This window comes from Cataglyphis hispanica, chromosome 4 (assembly GCF_021464435.1).
Source record: "Cataglyphis hispanica isolate Lineage 1 chromosome 4, ULB_Chis1_1.0, whole genome shotgun sequence".
In the NCBI taxonomy this organism is placed as follows: Eukaryota; Metazoa; Arthropoda; class Insecta; order Hymenoptera; family Formicidae; genus Cataglyphis; species Cataglyphis hispanica.
Genome location: NC_065957.1, coordinates 8,959,740 through 8,982,217, shown reverse-complemented (window position 1 = coordinate 8,982,217; position 22,478 = coordinate 8,959,740). Strand labels below are relative to the sequence as shown.

Sequence of the window (22,478 nt, the reverse complement as noted above, 5' to 3'; positions counted from 1 at the left end):
CGTGATTTTCTTCTTCCGTTTCCCACCACACTGTGTATTCGCTGTCCATCTCTGCCGTATGCCGCTGTTTACTCGAACCCTTTCTTGAATTTTTATCAAAACACGTTCGAAGATCACACTTGGCACGAATCATAAATATCCTTGTCGGAGCCACCGCGGTACTAAAGAAAGATCTATCTAAACAATCTTCTAGAAAACACTATATATAAACCGCTTATCTACCGCTAAATACAGACGCGACGGACATCTTCGTACTGCTACTCTACTGATCGCCCTACGACTCTACTTGTGTTTACGATGTAAGAGAATAAATAACAAAATGCTCTCCCTAAAAGATTTCAACGCTGCTTTTTTTTTTCTCTATCATCCTCGCAATCAGATTCGCGCGTCTCATTCTTTCGACAATTTTAATCCCTTATACACCCTATCACTCTCGACATACTACCACGTTTTCTCACGCGCTCTATTATTCGTATTACTACACTTGTTTTACTGATCACTCGCTCTCTCATGATTTTACATTAAACTACGTACATCTTCATCCCCATATATATATATATATATATATATATATATATATATATATATATATATATATATATGTTTATAGGTTTTACAATTATTCGATAGAGGTTAACGCGGTTCTGATTAGCATGTGATCCAGTTTTGTTTTACATTCTCTTTTCCTCTTCTTCATTAATAATCTTGATCCACAACATTCATGCGCAAATCTTTTGACTCTTCATTTCATTTTTTCGCATTTTTTCCCTTGCCTTATCATAGCATCCTTTCTTATCATCGGCTATTCGTCGTCGAGTGCATTTACGGGTCCTTTTATAACTTCCTCGCCTTTATATGCTTCGTTTTTTTTTGTGTTTTTTTTTGGTACAAGCAACATGATTAACACGACAAAATAAGCGTCATTGCTTACAGGGATTATTTGGAGGTCATTGATGAGGATTCAGGTTTTGGGTGGGAAGGAGGTAGTAGCTGGAAACAAGGTATAAACGACCCTGAGAGAGATGGAAAGGAAGTTCCACTCCTCGGAGCTCTTTCAACCCTGCGGCGACGTCTGCGGCGAGATTTCAGTGTCGCCATCGCCCGAGCCTGGCTCCCCTTTCGTCTTGTTCTCCTTCTTCCACTTCATCCGTCTGTTTTGAAACCAGATCTTTATCTGCCGTTCCGTCAGACATAGCGCGTGTGCGATCTCGATACGTCGCCGTCTAGTGAGATATCGGTTGAAATGAAATTCCTTTTCCAGTTCTAACGTTTGATATCGTGTATACGTTTGCCGACCTCTTTTCCTCTCTGGAACAAAACAAATTAAGATAGCCAATTAATAAATTGTTGCATATTCCAGAATTATTATAGACATATTATAGCATTAACATATTTGTGCGTCGACCTCTAAGAATGAGTTTTTGTAAAACCTTCGAAACGAAAATATCTCCACAACTAAAAAAAAATCTTGCAATCCTAAGTGCAGTTCCGCATGATAGATACCTTAACGATATCCGCGATATGATCTGCGGTCGGCGCGGTACACGAATCCCGAACAAGAATATTAATTATGGTTGCCAAGAGAGCGAGATAGAGAGAGAAAGAGAGAGAGAGAGAGATAGTAAAGACAGAGGGAGGTAGTAAAGAGACAGAGTGAGTTGAGTCTGTGTGAGAAGTCTCACAACTTTACAAGGTATAAACCGCAAAGGGTTAGCCTGGCGTATACGAGTGCGAGGGAGAGAGAGCAAAACAAGAATGTTTCAGAATGGAGAAGGGAAAAAGGAAGAGGCGGCGTAAGGATGAGAACTTGAAAGTAAGGAGGGGAGAGGTGAAGAAGAAGAAGAAGAAAACTCTCCTTGGCGAGCATTCGAGGCAAACGCCGCCCGTCGCGCTGTCGGCCGATGAAGATGGATGGCGGTTCTGCTCCGGAGAGAGATGGAGAGATCGCGAGAGGTTCCTGAAACCTTCGACTAGACGAAGAAGAAAGGATAGGGAGGAAGAGAAAAAACGGCGCGTTAGAAAAAGAGAGGGAAAGAAAGGAGGGAGAGAGAGAGAGAGGATATAGAGAAAGTTGGGAAGAGAACATGCCCTCTTATTCTCTCCCTTGGGCTACGCTCTCAAATTAACAACATACCAATCTCTAGCGCTCTCTTATAAGCTTTAACGATTTAGGCAACTTTCTTGGCTCTGCTGTTTCAAGAAAGTAGTCATTTACTATTCCGCCAGAAAAATATAATAAATATTATAAAGAAGCGATTATGTAGATGTGCGTGTATATCACGCGATCTGTTATATAAGTATGGACAATGATAAGTGTTATATTCTCACACAAGCGCTTTTTATGGAATCGTGTATATTACACGAGTAAAATATTATCATTGTTAACTGTCAAGCGTACGCTGTCGACTGTTCTATGAAAGCTGCATCGTATTAATATTCATTCGTCACGCCGTTAATGAAGATCATGTTCTAGATCTAAAGCTAAATCATCAAAGCGTCCGAGAAATATATGGAACATGTTCAAGTTGACTGCACTAATATACATTCAGAAAATTCCTCTATCTATTTATAAATTATTTATGTAGATTTATTTATAATATTGCAGTCATACTTTGTAAAGAAATAAGTCGTATCTATTAACTTGAAGTATTTCTTTAAAGTGATTAAAAGTGAAAACTATACTTGTCAAAGGTACTTTTAAAATTTCAAAGTTTCACATATTTTATTGAATTTTATTATATTCTAAAAACTACGTTAAATAATGTTAAAATTTTGAAAATGTAGACAGTCGCCCTATATAAATGACTGTACATTATTTTGAAATCGTGGACAAAAAATTTGCAGAAGACGATAGACATTTTTATTTAAAATTAATTTATCTGAAATACACACACGACTTCACGATCATTTCAAATAAAGATAATCCTGAGCCGACGCGGCGTAATAATCAGGTTTGTTTCAAAAGGTCACTTCGCCCATAAATCCTCTCATGCCACTAGATCTTGCAGAGTAAAGAAATGAATTATTAAACGTTGCATCGAGACGAGACTGTATTATTTATGAACTGAGACTATAGAGAGCTTCCAATCCGATCAATTTGAAAAACCCAAATCTCGATTAGGCGTATCCGACTAGGTGAGCCTAATCGGATATTGTGAGCGTAAGATTCCTCGATGCTGCGAAATTAATTAAAGAGACAGCAATATTCCATGTTCTCGGGTGCGTGCACAAATATGATTGTATGTGTGAAACCAAATACATAGATGATGACGCTGATAGTGCATATCACGAGATCAAAAACTCGCCCGATAAAAATACATCTGCATGCTATTTACATGAATTTTAATCTGCGATTATATAAAATTTTATAAAAATTTGTCCATTTTATAAAAAACGGAGGAAAGATTCCATACGCATAATTATTTTTTTTTATATATTCCTACATCTTACTAAAGTAGATAAACAAGGTCCAGTTTTTTCCTATCTCTCTCGAGACAATGTTAATCTCGCAATATCTCGCATTAACAATGTTGTCTCGCAATAATGCAAATTCGATTCGAGGTATCTCTGAGGTATCGTATGACACACACACATGGGTCCTGATAATAAGAAAATCGTACCGATGACCTAAGTTTGCGTCGGACCCGGCGTAACCAGCGCTGCCACGGCTTTCGCGGACGGAGGTGACTTTAAACGCGGGGCAATAAATTAACGGCGTTGGGTTACGCAAGGATCAAATGTCCCCTGGAGTATGCCCGGGAGATTTATGGGTCTGCCTTCACTGGCGCAGCATGAAGGAACGAAACAGAACAGAACGTACACAACCATGCGGCTTATTATAGGCTAGTTGCTCCGCATCTCCACTTCCCTTCCCTCTTATGCCAAGACTGGTCTTTCAGGCCCGCCGCAGGATACACGCAGGACTTTTCAGATTAACAGCTAGCCGGATGTTGTAACCCGCTAATAAGGTGCGGCCACCACTCGCTGCCCAATTAAGCTAAGCTTTACGTGGGCATCGTAAGAGACCAGACCTTGAAACGCTCTTCGATTAGATACCCCAGATGTACCCATTAATTTTATCATTCGCTCGCGGTATGAACCTTGGATTATATTTACGCCGTTGACAGACATCCATATTAATTGTGCGAAATCCTTCACAGATCTCGTCTAAATATTTTCTTGGATAAATGCTCAGAGAGATGCGCAACACAAAGCCGGCATTTAAAATCGCGTTCGTTATATTGCAATTTTTTTTTATTTTTATACAAAAAAAAATTATTTTGAAATATTGTAAAATATTGTAAAATAATTTTTAAAAAGAGGAAGAAAGTATATTCCAAATAATTTCTATAAATTAGTGGAAAATAATAATAAGAAACTGTTCTAGTTATGTCACATATTTTTAAATCAATCTGTATTAAATTTAAGCATTAATGTTCAATATATATTTATGTTTTATCCCGCATCTAGATGTGTAATTATTTATTCACAATCAGTATAATCGACATAAATTTAGCACAATTCGAATATCTCGATCAAATTGAGATTGAATTTACAAAAGTCGGCGAAGAAGAAAGACTTTTCTTTCCGCCCGCTAATATTCATAGAAAGAATTTAGAAATCCCCAAGGAGAGAAACCAGAGTATCTGATAGGCGGTTTTCCTTCCTTCTTCGCTTTTTTTTTTGTCTTCCAGACAGACGAGCAGATAGTCGGACAAGAAGACGGAGTCTGAAAGAGCCCTGAGGTAGAAGGTCGAGATAATGAGCAGCGAGAATGGCTCGCCGCGACATATGCATCCTTATGGGAGTATCACTTGGAACATTAAAATTTACTTTTTCTCGCACCTGCTTCTCCTCAGATAAGAACAGTATGGCTGTCTCGTAAAACTCAAGATCAAATCATAAGAAATAGAAAAAAATTTTATTTTAGACAAAAATCAGAATTACAATTATTAAGTATTAAATGAAAACGAGTAAATTAAATCGATAAAAATGGAGATAATTTTATGTTCCGGGAGGTTGAATTTTAGCCAGACATCGAATAGAAAATTAAACCACGACCTCCATATCGTTCACAATTGCCTCCATGGCGGAGCTCCAAAAGCAAACGGTCCCAGGATTTCTGTGGATTCATTCATCATCATCATCCGTCTCTTCCACCTCCTCCTACCCGCCTCTCCGTCTCGTACAAACACATACATATATTTGTACGTTCGTGAACGCACATACACATACATGCACATGTTCTCTTGTCTTCTACTTTTTTTTAGCTCCTCCTTTCCTGCCCCTTTTGAACTCCATCGCTTTTCGAATATCTCACGAAGCCGCCATCATTATGGCCACCAATCTCGTGAACGACTAGTTAGATTATAATAAAATGCATTTCATATTCAAATTGCCTTTTTGTTCAATGTGCTCTATCTGGATCTACTAATTCGTTTCCCAAATGACTACAGACTTTATATATACTTGATTAAATTAGCATTAAATATTATTTATTTTTTAATCACGGTTTATGAAATGTTTTCACATGATTTTGAACTTGTGTGTGTGTGTGTGTGTGTGTGTGTGTATTTATATATAAAATATTTTTATTCGCAATTTGATATTAATAAATCCTATGTGATATAAATTAATTATTAATTATAATATTTTTTTTTATTAATAATAAAATGTATATAAAAAAAACAAGAGATATTTTATGACACTAGAAAAGCTGTTGATTTAATTGAAGTTCCTTACTATCTTGTCAATAACATATGTTGCGCCAATCTATTTGCAATATTCATTTTCTAAACTTTATCTCAGTATACGAGCGTGCAGTAACGGAAGTTTTACACGTACATAACTGTGTCACGACATGCTTATTTGCCGATTGAGAATACACGAAGGCAGGAGAGAAAGAGCGGGGATGTCATAAATCTTTTCGCACAGAGGATTGCAATTATCTCATGCATTAAAAGCATCGCCGGTATCGACGCTCGATCTCTTTTTCCTTGGGACAACACTTGGAACCGGAATACTTAACATTACAAAGTTTCACGATCGTTGTTTTATCGAAGATAAAAAAGATACGTATAAGGAAATTTTCAAATCTTAACAAAAATTTATAATTAAAGTAGTAATATTTTTGTACAATTGTTTTTCTGTTTTAAAAAATCACTAAAAAATTATTAAACTGCGTAGTGTTATAATTTTCTCTGTAAAATAATTCTAGCAAAACTCTGATGCAAAAAAATATAACAAAATGAAGAGAATCGTGCAATGTATACTCGCAGCAGTGTTTCGATCGAGATCTTTGACACTGACGTCAGCAAGAATTCATACACAGATATCATTTTACACTTTGTGATATAATTTATTACCTACATCATAATTTCTCAGCTTGTGTAACGCGTTTCATAAAAGATGCCAAAAAATTTAAATGATTTCGCTAAATAAATGTTCCAATGGCATTTGCGTTTATAAAATAAACTATGCATAATTCACGAATTTCTAGTTATAGCATGCTTAGCTCAGATTGCATTTTATGATACAGAAAACGTGTGATTTTAATTAAATATGTAAAAATATTTACTCTACTGTCTCTCCCATGATTCTCAACACTTCTAAAACATTAATTCCATGTTAAAATTTTAAGATAACAAAATACATTAAAGAAATTTGAAAACCATGTAAAAAAATCTTGAAAATCGCTATCATAACAAGAGATAAGAGAACAAAACACGGAGCATTCTTAAACGTGCCGACATCTGTGAGCATATTCAGGGACTCGGGCCTGTTTCTTCGTTTAACTGGCAGTAAACTTCGAGCCACGCCATCGTCATAACCATACTGTTTATCGGCCTATCCTGGAGCAGATACTTGGGATAAGCTTCTGAACTAAACCGAAAGATGGTACGAGCAATCATTGACGGAAGAAGATATGTATTTGCGAATAAAAAAATCGAATATAACAGATTTTAAATAAAAAGTAATAATTATAAGATTTTAAACAAAAAATAATAATTATAATGGAAAAATTTTCAAAGGATAAAACCTCAATAATTAAATTTTAATATTTCTTCTTAATTGATATTATATAATTTTTTTCAATAACACAAATAATATTTAATTTAAGCCGATTTTCCAACACACGCTCCAAAAATACGTGTAAAACAGAAAAGTCGTAATTAATAAAAACAAGAAATATAGTCTGTTCAATCAAGTCAGTTTAAATATCTGATCGTGTTGACACATGTACACATACCTTTAATTACTTTCTTGTTTTTGAAACATAATTCCTAAACGTAATTATATATATAAAGAGTAATCACACATTAAAAAATTTATCACCTTTAAACATATAATTATATTTAATCATGTTGAAAAATTAATAAATTTCAAATGCTTGATCTGAATATTTAATTTATACTCGAAGATATAGAAAGAAACTGCTTCTGCGAGAAACCACGAGCGACTGAACAGCAAGAAAAAGAAATTAAGAGTGGTTCACCATAATTTTTTCTCAGGAAACAACCTTGCTGGATTAGGTAATACAGAGACATCATTTTTCCAGTATTAGAAACCATCAATCAATGAGGAAACGAGAGGTGAAGAATCAGCAGGGTTCTACAACTTGTTCACAACTGTCTACATCTGACATCTTTTACTTAAGTGACGGTATAATCCTATTGTCACTTCATCATTATCATTATGAATAGTCCTAAAAGTGTTGAAAGTTTTGTCAAGCTATTCTCAAACAACTATTATGAACAATTTATGTTTCAAAATCAAAGCTAATATATTATTTAAAACAATTTTGATATAAAAAACATTAAATATGTTAAATATCTAATAATATATCGAACATCGTGATGCCAAAAAAAATGCAACAAAAAAGGTATCGAATAAATGCGATATCTCGATGAGATGCATTTTTAAATATAATTATATTTTTAAAAGCCATTGAATTTTGAATGTAATTAATTTTGTTATTGAAAATTGCATTTATAAGTTATGTTTCAAAAATAAGAAAATAATTACAGATATGTTTATACATATGTATCAATAGAATCAAATATTAAAACTGACTCCTATTTCTTATAAATTGTATTTATATAAGAGACATCTCGCTTTATGTATATTTATAAAAAATTTTTTATAAATAATTTTTATAAGGTATGATTTCCATACAAAAATGAATCGATGAGATAAATTACGGATAAAAGTAAATTATTTTACAAATAAAAACGGATATGCGTTGATTTTTATACGATCTCAAGCGACAATGACAACGCGTAGAAAAAAAAAAGATAATGCTTATTGTGATCTGATGAATGAGCGGAAATCAGTAGACAAGGTAAAAAAGCCGGCGCAATAAATAACTCGGCTCGCGATGTATCTAGAGACATTGTGCCAATTCTGAACCGGTTGCCGTACGAATTTGGTCTAGTTTTGTACGGCGTTGCATAAATTCAAAAGTTGACCACCCGCTACCTGAGAAGCCGTAGCTCTTTATAAGATCTTCGGTCACGCATTGAGTAAAACTTTATTCTATTCTTGAAAGCTGCGTTATGCAGTTTCTGCGCTTAAAAAGCAAATGCCGCGTAAAAATATTTTTTTTAAATAATATTTGATATATTTTATTGAAGAAAAGTGTATATATTATATATAATTCTGAGAAAGAGAGAGCAAAGTTTCACTTTAATAAAAATTTTTGTTTTAATAAATTTCAGTGCAAGTTTAATAAAAAAAAAAAAAAAAAAATTAAAGTAAAAATAAAATTCCGTCGTGTCATTATATATTTTATAAAAATATTAGGCTTACCAAATTGACTCCTCATCCAAGGGTACAATGGACTTGGTAAGTTCGTGCTTGCCGCACCCTGAGGCGCGCCTTGCTGTTGTTGACTGAGCGACGACGCAACGACACCTTGATGCTGTTGAGCTTGCTGCTGCTGCTGCGGATGCATACCGCCTTGTCCCTGTTGAGTGGTGGTTTGAGATTGCTGCTGCTGTTGATACATCATATGTTGTTGTTGCGCTTGTAAATGCTGATGCTGCGATTGTTGCTGTGGATGTTGCGTTGGTTGCGTCTGCATATGGGGATGCTGACTGTGCATTTGATGATGCATCTGCGATTCGACGAGAGGCGGACTATCCGGTCCGTCGAGAACGCTGCCCTGATGATCGACAGCAGCCGCCTGAAGTTTGCAACTGGCATAGACGATGGGGGTGGACGGATGTCCGTTGGGAGTTGATGTGTGTCCCATGTGACCAATAGCAGGGTTCGGGGACGTCGACCTATAACCAGCCATACCGTCCATACTTCCGTGTTCCTGCTGATGCTGATAATAGGTCGCGTTCCGCATGTCGATCCGATTGTACGGGGGAAACCTCGGATAAGGCATGTCCTGCTGACTTCCCGTAGTTCCATAATGATGGGCGGATACTCCTTGACGTAACAAACTCGGGTCGCAGGGATCACCGGCTTGCTGGGACTGTTGTTGAACCGACTGTGTCTGCTGAGGTACCTGTACGGCCGCACCATAGTGCTGCTGATGCTGATGCGGGTGTTCCACCCCGCCATTTCGCAGGTCCGGGATGTACGAATTCGCAAAGTACGAACTCATGCTACTGTCCCACCTGTCTCACCTGCTAATGTCACTTCTCTACGTTGCTGACGGGCTTTCCTTTGGTTATCCTCGACTGATTTATATGATTTTTTTCTTCTCTCTCTCTTTTTTTTTCTCTTCTCGTATGTATATTTATTTTGTTTTGTACTCTTGCGTGCGGACACACTAACACATGTCTTTACATAGATACAAATTTATCACTTCGAAATTGCATTTCTCTTCGCGAATCTTTTACTTTTTTTTTCTCACTCAATTCTTCTCATCTCACGCACTCTTGGACAGCACAAGCACACGTATATATATCTATATATATATATATATATATATATCAAATTATCATTATCATGGATCACATGTGTACATCATTTGACTTTTTATCACACTGAGCTCACTACCGATAAAATTATAAACTGGAGCACTTCAGAACCTTTAATTAGCGAAGAGAGGGGAGAGTATACCGCGTATACGAGATGGTGGCGGAAAATGTAATCAAAGTCCTTCGTCTATCCTGGTGTGACACCTTCGTTCAAAGCGCCAAGCCACTCCAGACCCGTTTCGTTCCTCTGTCCACCCTACAATCAAAGTTACGCCGCACCTGTAACACAAAGAAAAAAATGTGTCACATTATATTACAATATTGTAACATTAAATTAAGCACGCTTTGTATACGTATATTATATATATTTTACACAAGCTGAAGTGCTTTATTTAAAAATAACAATTACATCGAAATTATTAAATTTTTAAAAATATAGATAAAATATAAAATAAGATGTAGTGTTAACAGTATTGTAATAATCATAATAAATTGCATAATATATCATTAGGGATAATTTCAGAGAAAAAAATGCCTCTATTCTTAGTAATGTTAAGATGTATGTAAATCTGTATTCTAACATTAGAAAATGAACTCTATCATTAGAAAAATTAGATAAAAATGATATCAATAGCGATAACGTTACAACGATATATCTTGGAGATTGAACGATATCTAAACATATAGCATCGCGAACGCAACCAAAAGCTCACTTTGCATGATCTTTGTCAAGCGAACTGAATGAACTGAAAGCAGATTTTAGCTCTCTGAATGACAGAAGGCGAGTTACACATGTGCTCGTCACGGTGACGGCCATCGCACAGACGCCAAACTTATTACAGTGTTCTGTGTGGGCGGGCTAAGCGATCGTTAAATTTGGAAAAATTTCCATCCATTAGGCAGCATGGCCACTTCCCACCGAAATCTTCCCCTCGCATCAATCTCGTTTTCGGAAGCTTTGTGAAGCTGCCGATGTATGTGTTGTGTGAAATTAGTAGGACGGACGCAAATTACTCATATTTAACTCAATGTGTTTAGTATTAACTAATTTATGAGTGCAACAGAAATACTTCATAAATAGATAAAGATCAGTATACAATTGACATCGCAATTTTAATTTTCCTATTAAATATCCTTATTTAAGCTGATTATAAAACAAATCAAATATTCAAAATATATTTCTTGGCAAAAAATATATTAAAGATAAAAGCTTCATTTTTACAAACATAGCTTCATATAGTATACACATATATATGTATATATAAAAAAAAAACATAATTATCGAAATATTTTGTATTTCACATATTATTATCTATACTGTAAATTATTTCAGAATTCCATGTGCAAAAAGAAAATCATTGCATCCATTCTCATTTAGAAATTACACGAAATAGTGCTAAATTGTAAAATGCATGCATAAAAAATGGTAAATATAAATGATTGAGTTAAAAATAAAATTATCTCCTTAGCAAAAAAAAGCGCAATAAATTAATAATACTAAAGTTATATAAATAACTAATAAATATAGCAATTAATCTATAATAATCTATAATTCTATTTCTCTGAATATATGAACATATACAGAAATTAAAAATTATGATCCATATCAAATAATTTTTTATCGACTGAAGCTCGAAGGGCTCTCCCTTCAAAGAAAACAAGTCGATCTGCCGATTCTTGATCGAAATCTTCTCTACCGACTGTATTTTATGTATCAAAAATGCACATCTTCAAATAAAAATTATTAATTATTTCAACTTGTTAATAATTTCTTAATTTTTCTCATTTTAATATATAATTTTTTAGTTTAAATTTTGGCTAAGTGTGTGTGTGTGTGTAAATTAATTAAAACTTCTAAGAAGAATATTTAAAACGCTGCATATTATTCGTATAAACTTCATTACGTATAAAAATATAAGTTTTATAAGCTTTAAAATCTTAGCAAATAATTAATGAAAATATAATCCATTAAAACTATATTCGTCTTTTATAAATAATAATTCGAAAAATTTGTTTTGCGTCAAAAGAATACATAAAAATATACACGTGGAGAGAAATACATATGACATTGTTGCGGATGGTATGATAGTGTGGATGGCACTAGACACGGGGTTAGGAGCGGGCTCAAATGTGCAACGGGTTGGCGCAGCGGGTGTGAAGAGTGAAGGGTGCGACGAAGAAGGGGGTGAGAGGCGCGGCCCTTGGGAGTTTGCTGTACACGAGAACGGGTCGGACGCGGGACGATCGCGATTAACATTCCGGCCGCTAGCTTGCTGTTCGCGCGGCGCTTTCATTAATTCCAGCGTATTGATTCCACGGATTGATGAATGGCCGCCGATAGCGATTCCACGCGCTCGCTGCCCCCATCTCCCATCCCCCCCCCAATCCCCCTTCCCTTACATCCCCCGCGTATAAATTCAACCTCTCGCAGGATTTGAACTCAATTCCCGCTCCGTAAATTCCCCTTTATGTATTCTCCTCTGAAGTGCAAGTATCTGGATCCCGTTGATGCGAACGATTACTTTTCGCAGTTTCGCATTCTCCATGGAATGCATCTTTTTAATTCAATTGCGGCAAAGTAGGCGAGTATCGTCAAGGATTGATTTCTCAAACTGTGTGGAGATATAAATTAATTTCTTTAAATTAAAATAACGTAAAGAAAGAGACATTATCGTATATGTTACTCGTAGAACAATTGTTCTTCCTGCCGAGTGCAGGATACGATATTAATTGTCCAAGATATTTATGACCTAACCTATAAGTATTTAGGTTTCGTTTGGTGGTGACATCAATCGAAAAGATTACAGACCAACTAACTATTTAAGGGTCTAAGAAGTGCATAATATTACCGGCAGATGGCGATGGTGATAGCACGGAAGAAGCGGAAAAAACGGGGTGGAGCGTGTCTGACAGCTGGGTGGGTTCGAGTCCAAGGTGATTGAAAACAGGGTGGAGCGTCATGTGACGCCATGGTTGGATATGGAAGTGACGTCATATAGCTACGATGGCCTCTAGTTAGCAAAATGGCCTCTAGATAGTTTCTTTGTCTCGCAATCCCTTATCTACTATTATGCTTCAATCTGTCGAAAATGGTTGAGGCGCCAACTATATTTTATGTCAGGCGTTCTCATCCCGGAAGGCGCACATTATTTCTGTTACGTCACTCTCAACTCTGAGAAATGAAAAAAGAAACTATCTAATTATAAAATCTAATACAAAAAAGCGAGAATTGGTTTATTGATTTATATACGTGAGACGCAAAAAGTGAAGATATTGGCATTTTTTTTTATAATAGTAAATATATATTGTTAATCAAATAAAAATTAGTATATGATATTTATTCCTATTGGTTTTCTGTAAGATATAGAAAAGTATGGGGAAAATAACGAAAAAGTATGTCGAGAGATCTATGTCACCGGTTGATGTAGATAAAACGGCCAGTTCAAATAAACGACGTCATGTTGTAGGCAGCTGTATCCCTAAAGATTCAGCCATAAATGGCACTTGGATTTGACGCTTATGGAACTCGTAGCTCGTGTCGGTCGTTCACGCCTCGTAAAACAGTCGTAAACTAAGCACGTGATAAACTGAACACTCTTCTGATACCGCGTATAGCAGTAATGCGTCATATTAAAAAGTTACGAGTTCCTGACCTTGCACTACATACAGCAATGTAGTGCATTTGCATCGCTAACTCTTAATGTATTCGCTTTCAAGTAGAACGATAGTTTCAAAGTGCAAAAAAATAAGTAAAAATCAAAATATATAAAAATAATTTATATAAAATTAATAAGATATATAATGTAATAACCAATTAATAATATATAATTAATAATAGCCATTGTTATAAATCATTAATTGGATCAATTTATATTTTATGCATTAATTAATGCAGCTACTATTTTTCAATATAAGCACACAAACATAAAAAGTAAATAAGAATCAAATTTATGCGGATTTACATCGTAATTAGTCTATTTAATATAAAATTAAAATGACGTATACATGACAACGTTTTGATTCACTTTAAGATCATCTTCAATATATAATGGCGGAACTTATATGACTATCTTTTACATTTTACGAATAAGATGTTAATGTGAGATAACCGACTACTTTCATAATATGCTCCCCCAAACCCACACATGCAATTACAAAAGATGGGCGCGAAAAGCGGATACGCTAATAACTATCATTACATGCAACATATAATTTCGAACAAGATGACTCGTAAAAAAAAAGGAGGCGATTAACCGTAAGTCGATTTTAAACTGATACTAATGCATATTCATGAGATATCGCGAGATAGACTATTACGTAAAATAATCCATCCTATATAAAACCAGGATGACAATATTTTTTCAACTTTCCATATTATACTATAATTTGTTATATATGAATTCGATATTGCTGTATGTATGATTTATTCGCCTGGCGGAAGTTCTCGGGCATTAAACCTGTCTGGATTGCTGAACCATTGTACAATGAATTTACATTTTAACGCGTTATTATATATATATATATGTATATATATATATATATATATATATATATATATATATATCACAACTTTTAATGATGCTGAAAATTACGCATATAACAGGGATGAAAAAAACGATGTAATTATTAGATTTGGTCAACATTTCATTTTTATGTTTGTTTTAATAATGCGATATTATAATTTGATATTAATTGCATGAGGAATACAAATAAAAGCTTCACTCTCTTCAAATATAAAATCTTATATTAAAATTAAACTTGATAAATCAATGAGTGATCTTTTTAATAAGTATAATATCTGCGTTCTAAAAATTAAACACGTAAGAATTAAATAATGCGTCAAAATTATTACCGAATAAAAGATATCGTGGAAGAGAAGGGGAAAGATTATATATGCCAACAAACGACCACGCTAGATTTAGCAAGAAACGCGGCGGCAGCACCTTGAAGATACCGTTACGCGAATTAGAAGATGTCCAGTTGGCGGGAGGTCGTGGCGGCATTAAAGGGTGTTCGCGATCAAGGATTCCAACGCACACACACACACACATATATATATATATATACATATATATATTCGGACAGTATCGGTATCCCGATTCTTGCAACGTTGGTCGTGAATATGTATGCGCTACCGCGTATTTTGTGTGCGTGCGTGTGAGGACGGTGCAACCGATAAATACACGAGCCACGCGCGCCGTGTGTGCGAGCAGATCAGTCGACACGCATGTGCGATTAGCATAATCGAGTCGGGCTGCAGGGAACCAGTTTGCAAGGCCACTGAAAAGCCGGCCGATCGCCGCTTACGCCGTTCGTTCTCTCCCCGTCTACCGGCGCGCACGATCCATCCGCAACACCGATAACGTCAGCTGAATCAGCGAGATCGAGGAGGACGGTGGTGCCGCTCGCCCGGATTGCGAATGGAGTGCGAACGGGCGTTACGTGAGCTTTCTCCCTCGAATTACGAGACTCTTCGATAAGAACCTGACCATATAACTGCCACTTAATACCGTATAATGGCTATCTATATGCGTGTGCGAGACCGCGTGTGTGCGATGTAAATATTCAAACTCCAATGAATGATGAGAAATTATGATGTGATAGCGTTACTAAAAAAAGATTCTTTCAATCAACTTTTCTAAATCTCAACATGAGAAATTAATAATAATAACAATATTTATTGTGTAATTTTAATTAAATTATGAGCGATAAAGAACGTTGATTACAGCAAAGAACGAAACGCTAGCTGTCAGCTGATATGATCCTCGTACATGTGAAAAAAATGAGTAAGTAAATTAAAAAAAAATATATAAATATATGAGATATTAATTAATAAATAAAAAGCGTCCTTTTTTCTCGGGAATTTATTAAAAAACGCATTTTATTTATTAATTAATATCTCATATATTTAAGTTTTCTTATCAGATCTTTTCATAACTAATTATGTATATTTATATCTGATCATGGTATTATTTTTTTTCTCGGCTCGCTAAAATAATGTTGATTTAATTATTACCAACGGGGTATGATATATATATATATATATATATATATATATATATATATATATAGATTTTATTAATTTCTTTCAAATGCAAATAAGAAATGCGTATTGCCTTTCTAATTAGATGTAATATAAAAAGATTACACTTTAATAAAAGGATAAGAAAGTAGGCATCTTAAAAATCCGAATGCATGCTTGTCAAATGAAATCCGTCTATCTCAGGCTTATCCAAGTTCATCGAGAGTAAAGGGGCCCTTTACATCCATACCGTTCAACGCCGCTATAATTCCTCAACAGTTAACTGACCGCAGTATATAGATATAACGAGTACATCAAGATGATCTATAAGTTGGGAATGTCTATCCTCTTTTTTGTTTCTTCTCCATCTCACTTAACGAAGTAATGGAGAGAGAGAGAGAGAGAGAGAAATTTCGCCGTTTTACGCGAATGAAAATTTGACTTGATCTATTCTTTTGAGTTTTTTGTGAAAATACAATACAGAAATTATACAAGCATTTATATTACATTAACAGTTGAAAAATCTCGTTGGCGTTATCCGCAACTTCAATAAACCGAAATATTTAATAATAGAAATAAACGCATTTTTCTGGGCGACCCGTTCTCGGTTTAAAGGGAAAGATAGCGCGATTAAAACTGTCATGAATACCGTAGAAAATTTTTTCCGACATTTCTTGTTCACTAGTGTACTGTATTCTGTATTGCATAAATAGATCCATTAAACGCCGTTTTGCCGTTTTACTTTAGATATGTTGTCAAAGTAACTTATTTTACATCAATTTTAATATATAATATATATTACGCGGAGCGTATATCTATACATATTATATTTTTTCTATAAAAAAAATAGAAAAAAAATATATATATATAATTTTCTGCAAAATAGTAAATATTATATGTTGAAATTTTCATTTGCACATATTCCAATACGTGCCATTCATATTAATTACTATATTGTAAAGTAACGTATCTTCATATGCGAATACACACCATCAAGCAATTTAAGAATGCAAGAGGTGGCGTGATAAACGAGCTTTGATAACTTGGTTTCCGCGTTTAACATACAGTGCTGCTTTAATTACGCGGAATTTATTAACCTATTAAAAGCAATTATAGTATAGCATATTTTGTAATCTAAAGAGATCAGACTCATATTCGCAAAAGAATAATTACAGAAGAAAGCATGTAAGTTATAGACTTTTAAAAACTAATAAATAATTATTATTACAAACGGAAGAAAATAAATTCATTTGTGAATGTATATGCAACTGTCAGTAGTAGCTATTTGTGAAACAGACTAAAATTAATTATGGTGAGAAAGTTTTTGAATACTTTTAAAACTCTCTCAACAGATATTATGTAATAATTTCTTACGAAATTATTTACCATAATTGCGAGTTCAATGAACGAAAGAGAATGCGAAAAAATGTGGAATATTAATTATTTTAAACTATAATAATATTAATAGTATTTTCTTAATTATAATAATATTTTAATAGTATATTAATATTATAATAGCAAACTATATATAATATTAATAATATCGATTAACATTGAATATTTAAATAAAAATCGAAAATTCCTTTCATCAGTCAATTGATAAAATACGAGAAACGATATAAAAAAGAAATAAATTGGAGCACGAACAAATTGCGTAAAATATATTTTCGCAATTTTGCGTGACTTCTTCCCCGCGGGATACTCGACATCCTCTGCGGCTTTCTACCAAGGCCTATAGAGGTTCAATCTATCTAGGTAATTTCAGCTGGAAGCCGGGAAGGGTCTCGACACGAGCGCTCTAGAATTTCGCAACTTTCACATTTTTTCCAAATGCAAACGTTTCTCTCATCGGAATTTAGAACGCTTTCTTTTTTCTTTTAAACCGGGCATTGCAAAGTCGTCTAAAAGGGACGGCGGCTCAGTTGCTCTGTAATTCTAGTGCGTTAAAGACAAACACACACCACGTCCTTTATTTTTCGAGATCTCCTTCATATGTAAGTCGTGACTTCTAATAATGTCATCATCAGAAGGGACACGTTGAAAGTATTATACTCAATTTCGGCGGACGAAAGCTTGGTCCAAGTCGTTTTGTGACAAGGTTTTTGCCGCAAACTAGATACGAAATCATTAACGGGTCACCGAATAAAAGTAGACTGTTACCGCGATATCATCGTAAGGAGTGTCACTCTGGCTCCTGCTAGTGTTGCTCTTGATTTGAGGTGCGATGGGTCAAGGGTTAATCATTCCAGATTTCATTTAATTAACGGAAAGACTAATGGAAGCTGAATTATCTCGCGGTCCAGATGCTATCGCAAGGTGGTGAAAGTTTTTTTAAAAGAGTCGTAAAAGTTTCACCGTGCGAAATGTACCCGTAGATAACTATGTGTCCCCGTGTATGACGGAACTAAATTAAATTTCCAAGTAAAACATCTTGCGCACATCGTGTATCTATATATAAACGCGGAAGGTATTTAACCTAAATTAATTTCGTGACTATTACATGTTATAATTTTAGCTGTATGGATACAAATAATGTATTTATCTAGGTTCATTTATCTTAATTGATTTTTTTTAATAATTATAAAGCTATATTAAATTTTAAAAAAATAAATATATATATATATATATATATATATATATATATATATAATAAATTATTGCGTGAACAAAGAAATCCATTTGATCCTAATATTATTCAATTGTTTAAATTCAATATAATTTTACAGTAGTAATTTTTTTTAAGAGATCAACAAGTCTTGTATATAAAAAAATTAATAAACAATAAAAATATTTATAACGTCATAAAGAAAAAATTTTGTGATTGACGTGGCAATTTATTTTATTATATCGATCATTTTCACTCATTGTAATGCACTTTCCCGTGATTTAAATTAGATAATTAAGATTCATGATTCAAACTAATTACTTTCCGGAGGGACAATGTAGAAAGGGTAGAGACACTCGGATAATTCATAATTTACGCATATGTGGGTGACCGATGAGAGCTGCACGTGGCTACATAATATCAAGGGAACCCTTTGTCATAACGGTTTTAAAGTTTACTTATTATATTACTTATTATATCAGAAGAGAGAAAAAGTAATGAATCCGAAGTTTTCGCCGCCGTGGAAAGATTTGATGATTCTCAGAATCATTAAAAGTCATTTTTTGACACCATAAATTATCCTAGAGACAAAAAGGTAGCGCGTACCTTTACACATTTCGCACAATGGCGACAACGAACACGAAATTACGTGGCCGTGTCTTTATTTCGTCGCGAGCGTGAGGGGGTATCTATAAGGCCGCCGAGACACGGTGGAAAGTACAAAGTTTTGACGTCACCCTATAAATCAACCAACACACTCGCTCGCTCAAGACGTTGCACAAACACATCCTGGGTTGAAGTTTTGCTCACCGTATGTCTCCTCTGCTCTCAACGCAGACAACTTGTACAAGGTGAGTCAAAAATTTCAGCAATGTCTCTTACACACATCTTAAGTCTTGCGCATATAGCGACAATTATCTGATCGTCGTGTTAGATAGAGAATTGTATTTTATCGAACGATTATGGCTCGCACATCACACAAGTACGCATAGGATTATAATCGGAATAAAATCTGCGGAAATAAAAAAAAAAAAAATGAAATAAAAACACGAAGAATATAAACATTATAAATTTTTGTAAAAAAAACTTGGTTATTTCTTGAATAAAATAAGACGCGTGTAATTAACTATCTCTCGAGGCAATTTACGATGCTGCCAGAAAATTGAGGAGAGTGTTAAGATGACACGCGTAGATATACGAATTTAAATCAGGCGAGGTGGCGAGAGCGTGGAGATGAACTATATGGCACGTATATAGCTAGAACGTCGGAATGTCAAAATAAACAGGCGACACTGGAGTCGACCCCGTCTACTGAAAAATTTTGGCATCGTCGCGCCCGACGCTCTGTCGGCGCAACTTTGAAATTATCTCGAGGTAATTTATATTACGGTCGCGAGAGAGAGTCGAGAAAATGCACGACGTTCTCTTGAATTAAAATCGTCGGCGCGATAACGAAACGGAATTAATAAACTTTCGGATTGAAAAAAATGGGAGTTACCAACAACATTACTTATTTAATTATTGTTATTAAATAATAATTATTGAATTTCTATCTCTGTCTCTTTCTCTCTCCATCTTGATGCGATGAGTAATATTTTCTTGAATGAATAGAACAAGAGAGTTAAATGAGATAAAATTGGCGATAAGAGAAAATAAGGAAAAACTGCATTGCTTCGTGCAAATTACATCTATGTTTACACATTAGAAGATAAGGCTATAATTATTGCAGTCGGTGTATAAATATTACGAGATATAGTCGTGATAATCCGACTACAAGGAAAACGTTTTCGTCTGCTTTCGTTTATATATATGCGCATACTCCGTCCGATAAGATAAAAATAGAAGTGCATAAATATTGCGCAATTAGAAAATAAGAAGCCGATTTATCGCGAATCTTGATCACATATAGATACTACGCATCCGCATAGAGAGCATAATCAGTTTACTTCGGAATTATGCTGTACATCTTCATAAGTGTGTAATTAACCGATGGCAATGGCCGACTATTAAGTAAGAACGCTCGCGATTATCGTGTGTAGAAGATAAGAGCTATCGTATTTATTAACTAATAATTAAACTAGAGAGCCTTGAAACTTTGTCATGCTAGAGAATATTATTCTCGAGTAACCTATATCAACAATTGAAAGAAAAAGGTCGTTTGCACATTTCAAAAATAGAATTAAAAATTTTTATAGAATATTTGCCAATACCGGGAATCATGAACAACGAGCGAAACTTCTATGAAAGATATCTTGAAAGACGGAAATTGCAGCTGCTCTTAGCTCGATGTCTCGAACGCAAAAATCAAACGGCGGGCAAAGAAAAGCAAGCGAGAAATAAAAGGAGAGAGAGAAAGAGAGAGAGAGAGAGAGAGAGAGAGAGAGAGAGAAGATATCGGGTGGGGTGCCATTCTAAGAGGGTGAGATCGAGGATTCGGCCGGAGGTGTAGAGAGGGGCCGGCGGTACGGACACGGTATTGGATGCTACCGGGGACGAGGGGGGTTGCTTCACGGTAGGGGTAGTTTGACAAGTTGACAAGAGCACAAAGGCCGTGGCAGACACCCTCGAGCGAGCGGCAAGAAGGGGAAGGGACAAATGCACGGAGGGTGGGAACGATGGTAGGGAGCGTCGCGACGCTCAGCGACGGAGGATTGCCGGATAGCGGGGAGCCTGAAAGCCCGGTAGATCCGACGCCGCGAACAAAGGGTGGCTCACCCCGTGGGGACCCGGGAGTTTGGGAGAACGGAGATACCGATTTACTCGGAATCTCGAAGACGCACGCATATACGCGTGTGTACACACGTGCATGTACGTATATATGCGTGAGCGTGGGCGAGCTCGGGTCGATTCGCTCGACCGATCTGATAGATACGCCGCGGGCCTAATATCGAAAGTTAAGGGCGAAGCTGCAGCTCGTGCTTAATTAAATCGAAAGACCGTAAGAGATAATCGCTGTTCCCCGAGCGGCTAAGGTCAATATATGGTGCCGGGCAATTTGATTCTCGCATGGCAATTGAAAATAAATGGAAATTTAAAAGCCGACGATATCTTGCAATTAGACGAGCTAATATTATCAATGAATAATTTGTCGGATGGAAAAAATTGTTCAAGATTATTATTTCTCTCACATTCGTTGATAAATATTTTCATTTTTGAAACATCTTTTTATTTGAAAAGATATGACATGCAAATTCAAAACTCATCATATATCTTCGATACGATCCCATAGAATTTCATTCCCCCGCCTCGAGGTTGAAAAAGAAACGGGAAACGAAAAGAATACGGGTTCGCGCCCGTGAAAGCGCTGACAATTTTTCACAATGGAATGCTGTACCGCGTGCCGATAACCGTTCAAAGGGCAATAAATATCTTCGCTAACCACCTTCTATAAGGCAGCAGCCTCCGCAAAAGCGTTCCATTCATACCGCGGTATAATGTTAGCGTGGGCACCGACTCTTCCCGTTTCCGTACCCCCTTCTCGTCACACACCGCGCTTCAGCCCACATTGATACACATATCGACTCCCTTATGGTTTACGAGCCGCCGCTGTGATTTATCGCGTTTGAAAATACCGTACGGCGTCATTAGAAACATCATTCGTATCTCGGAACGTCTATCATTCCGCACACCCGAAGTAATTCAATGATCCACGCGCCGCCCTTTCGTCCAACCCTTTCGTCCCAAGCATCGTTAATTCGCGTCATTGGTGTATGTGTTATGCGTTTCCGCAAAAAGACCTCAAAAAATGAGCAGATTAAAAAAAAAAAAACGCGGAAAAAGATTTATTAAATTTTAGAAACATAATTATACCGCAGGAATATTATATAATAGCAATATTATTTTAAAGACAATAATTATATTATTTTAATAATATAAAATACATTCTATTATACATTTTAATTAAATCAAAGTACACAGA

General features: G+C 35.5%; 1 protein-coding gene across 7 annotated transcripts in view; it reads right to left on the bottom strand.

The window, feature by feature from the left end:
* Positions 1-582: 582 nt before the first annotated feature.
* Positions 583-22,478, bottom strand: part of LOC126848996 (homeotic protein antennapedia-like) — a 97,938-nt gene continuing 76,042 nt past the window's right edge. For all 7 annotated transcript variants that reach the window (XM_050590439.1, XM_050590442.1, XM_050590441.1 and 4 more), the window contains 2 exons: positions 8,809-10,211; positions 583-1,308 (listed from right to left, as the gene is read on the bottom strand). In XM_050590439.1, the coding sequence (XP_050446396.1) occupies positions 1,055-1,308; positions 8,809-9,613 (1,059 nt within the window). In that variant the 5' untranslated portion in view covers positions 9,614-10,211 and the 3' untranslated portion in view covers positions 583-1,054. The remainder of the gene's footprint in view (positions 1,309-8,808; positions 10,212-22,478) is intronic.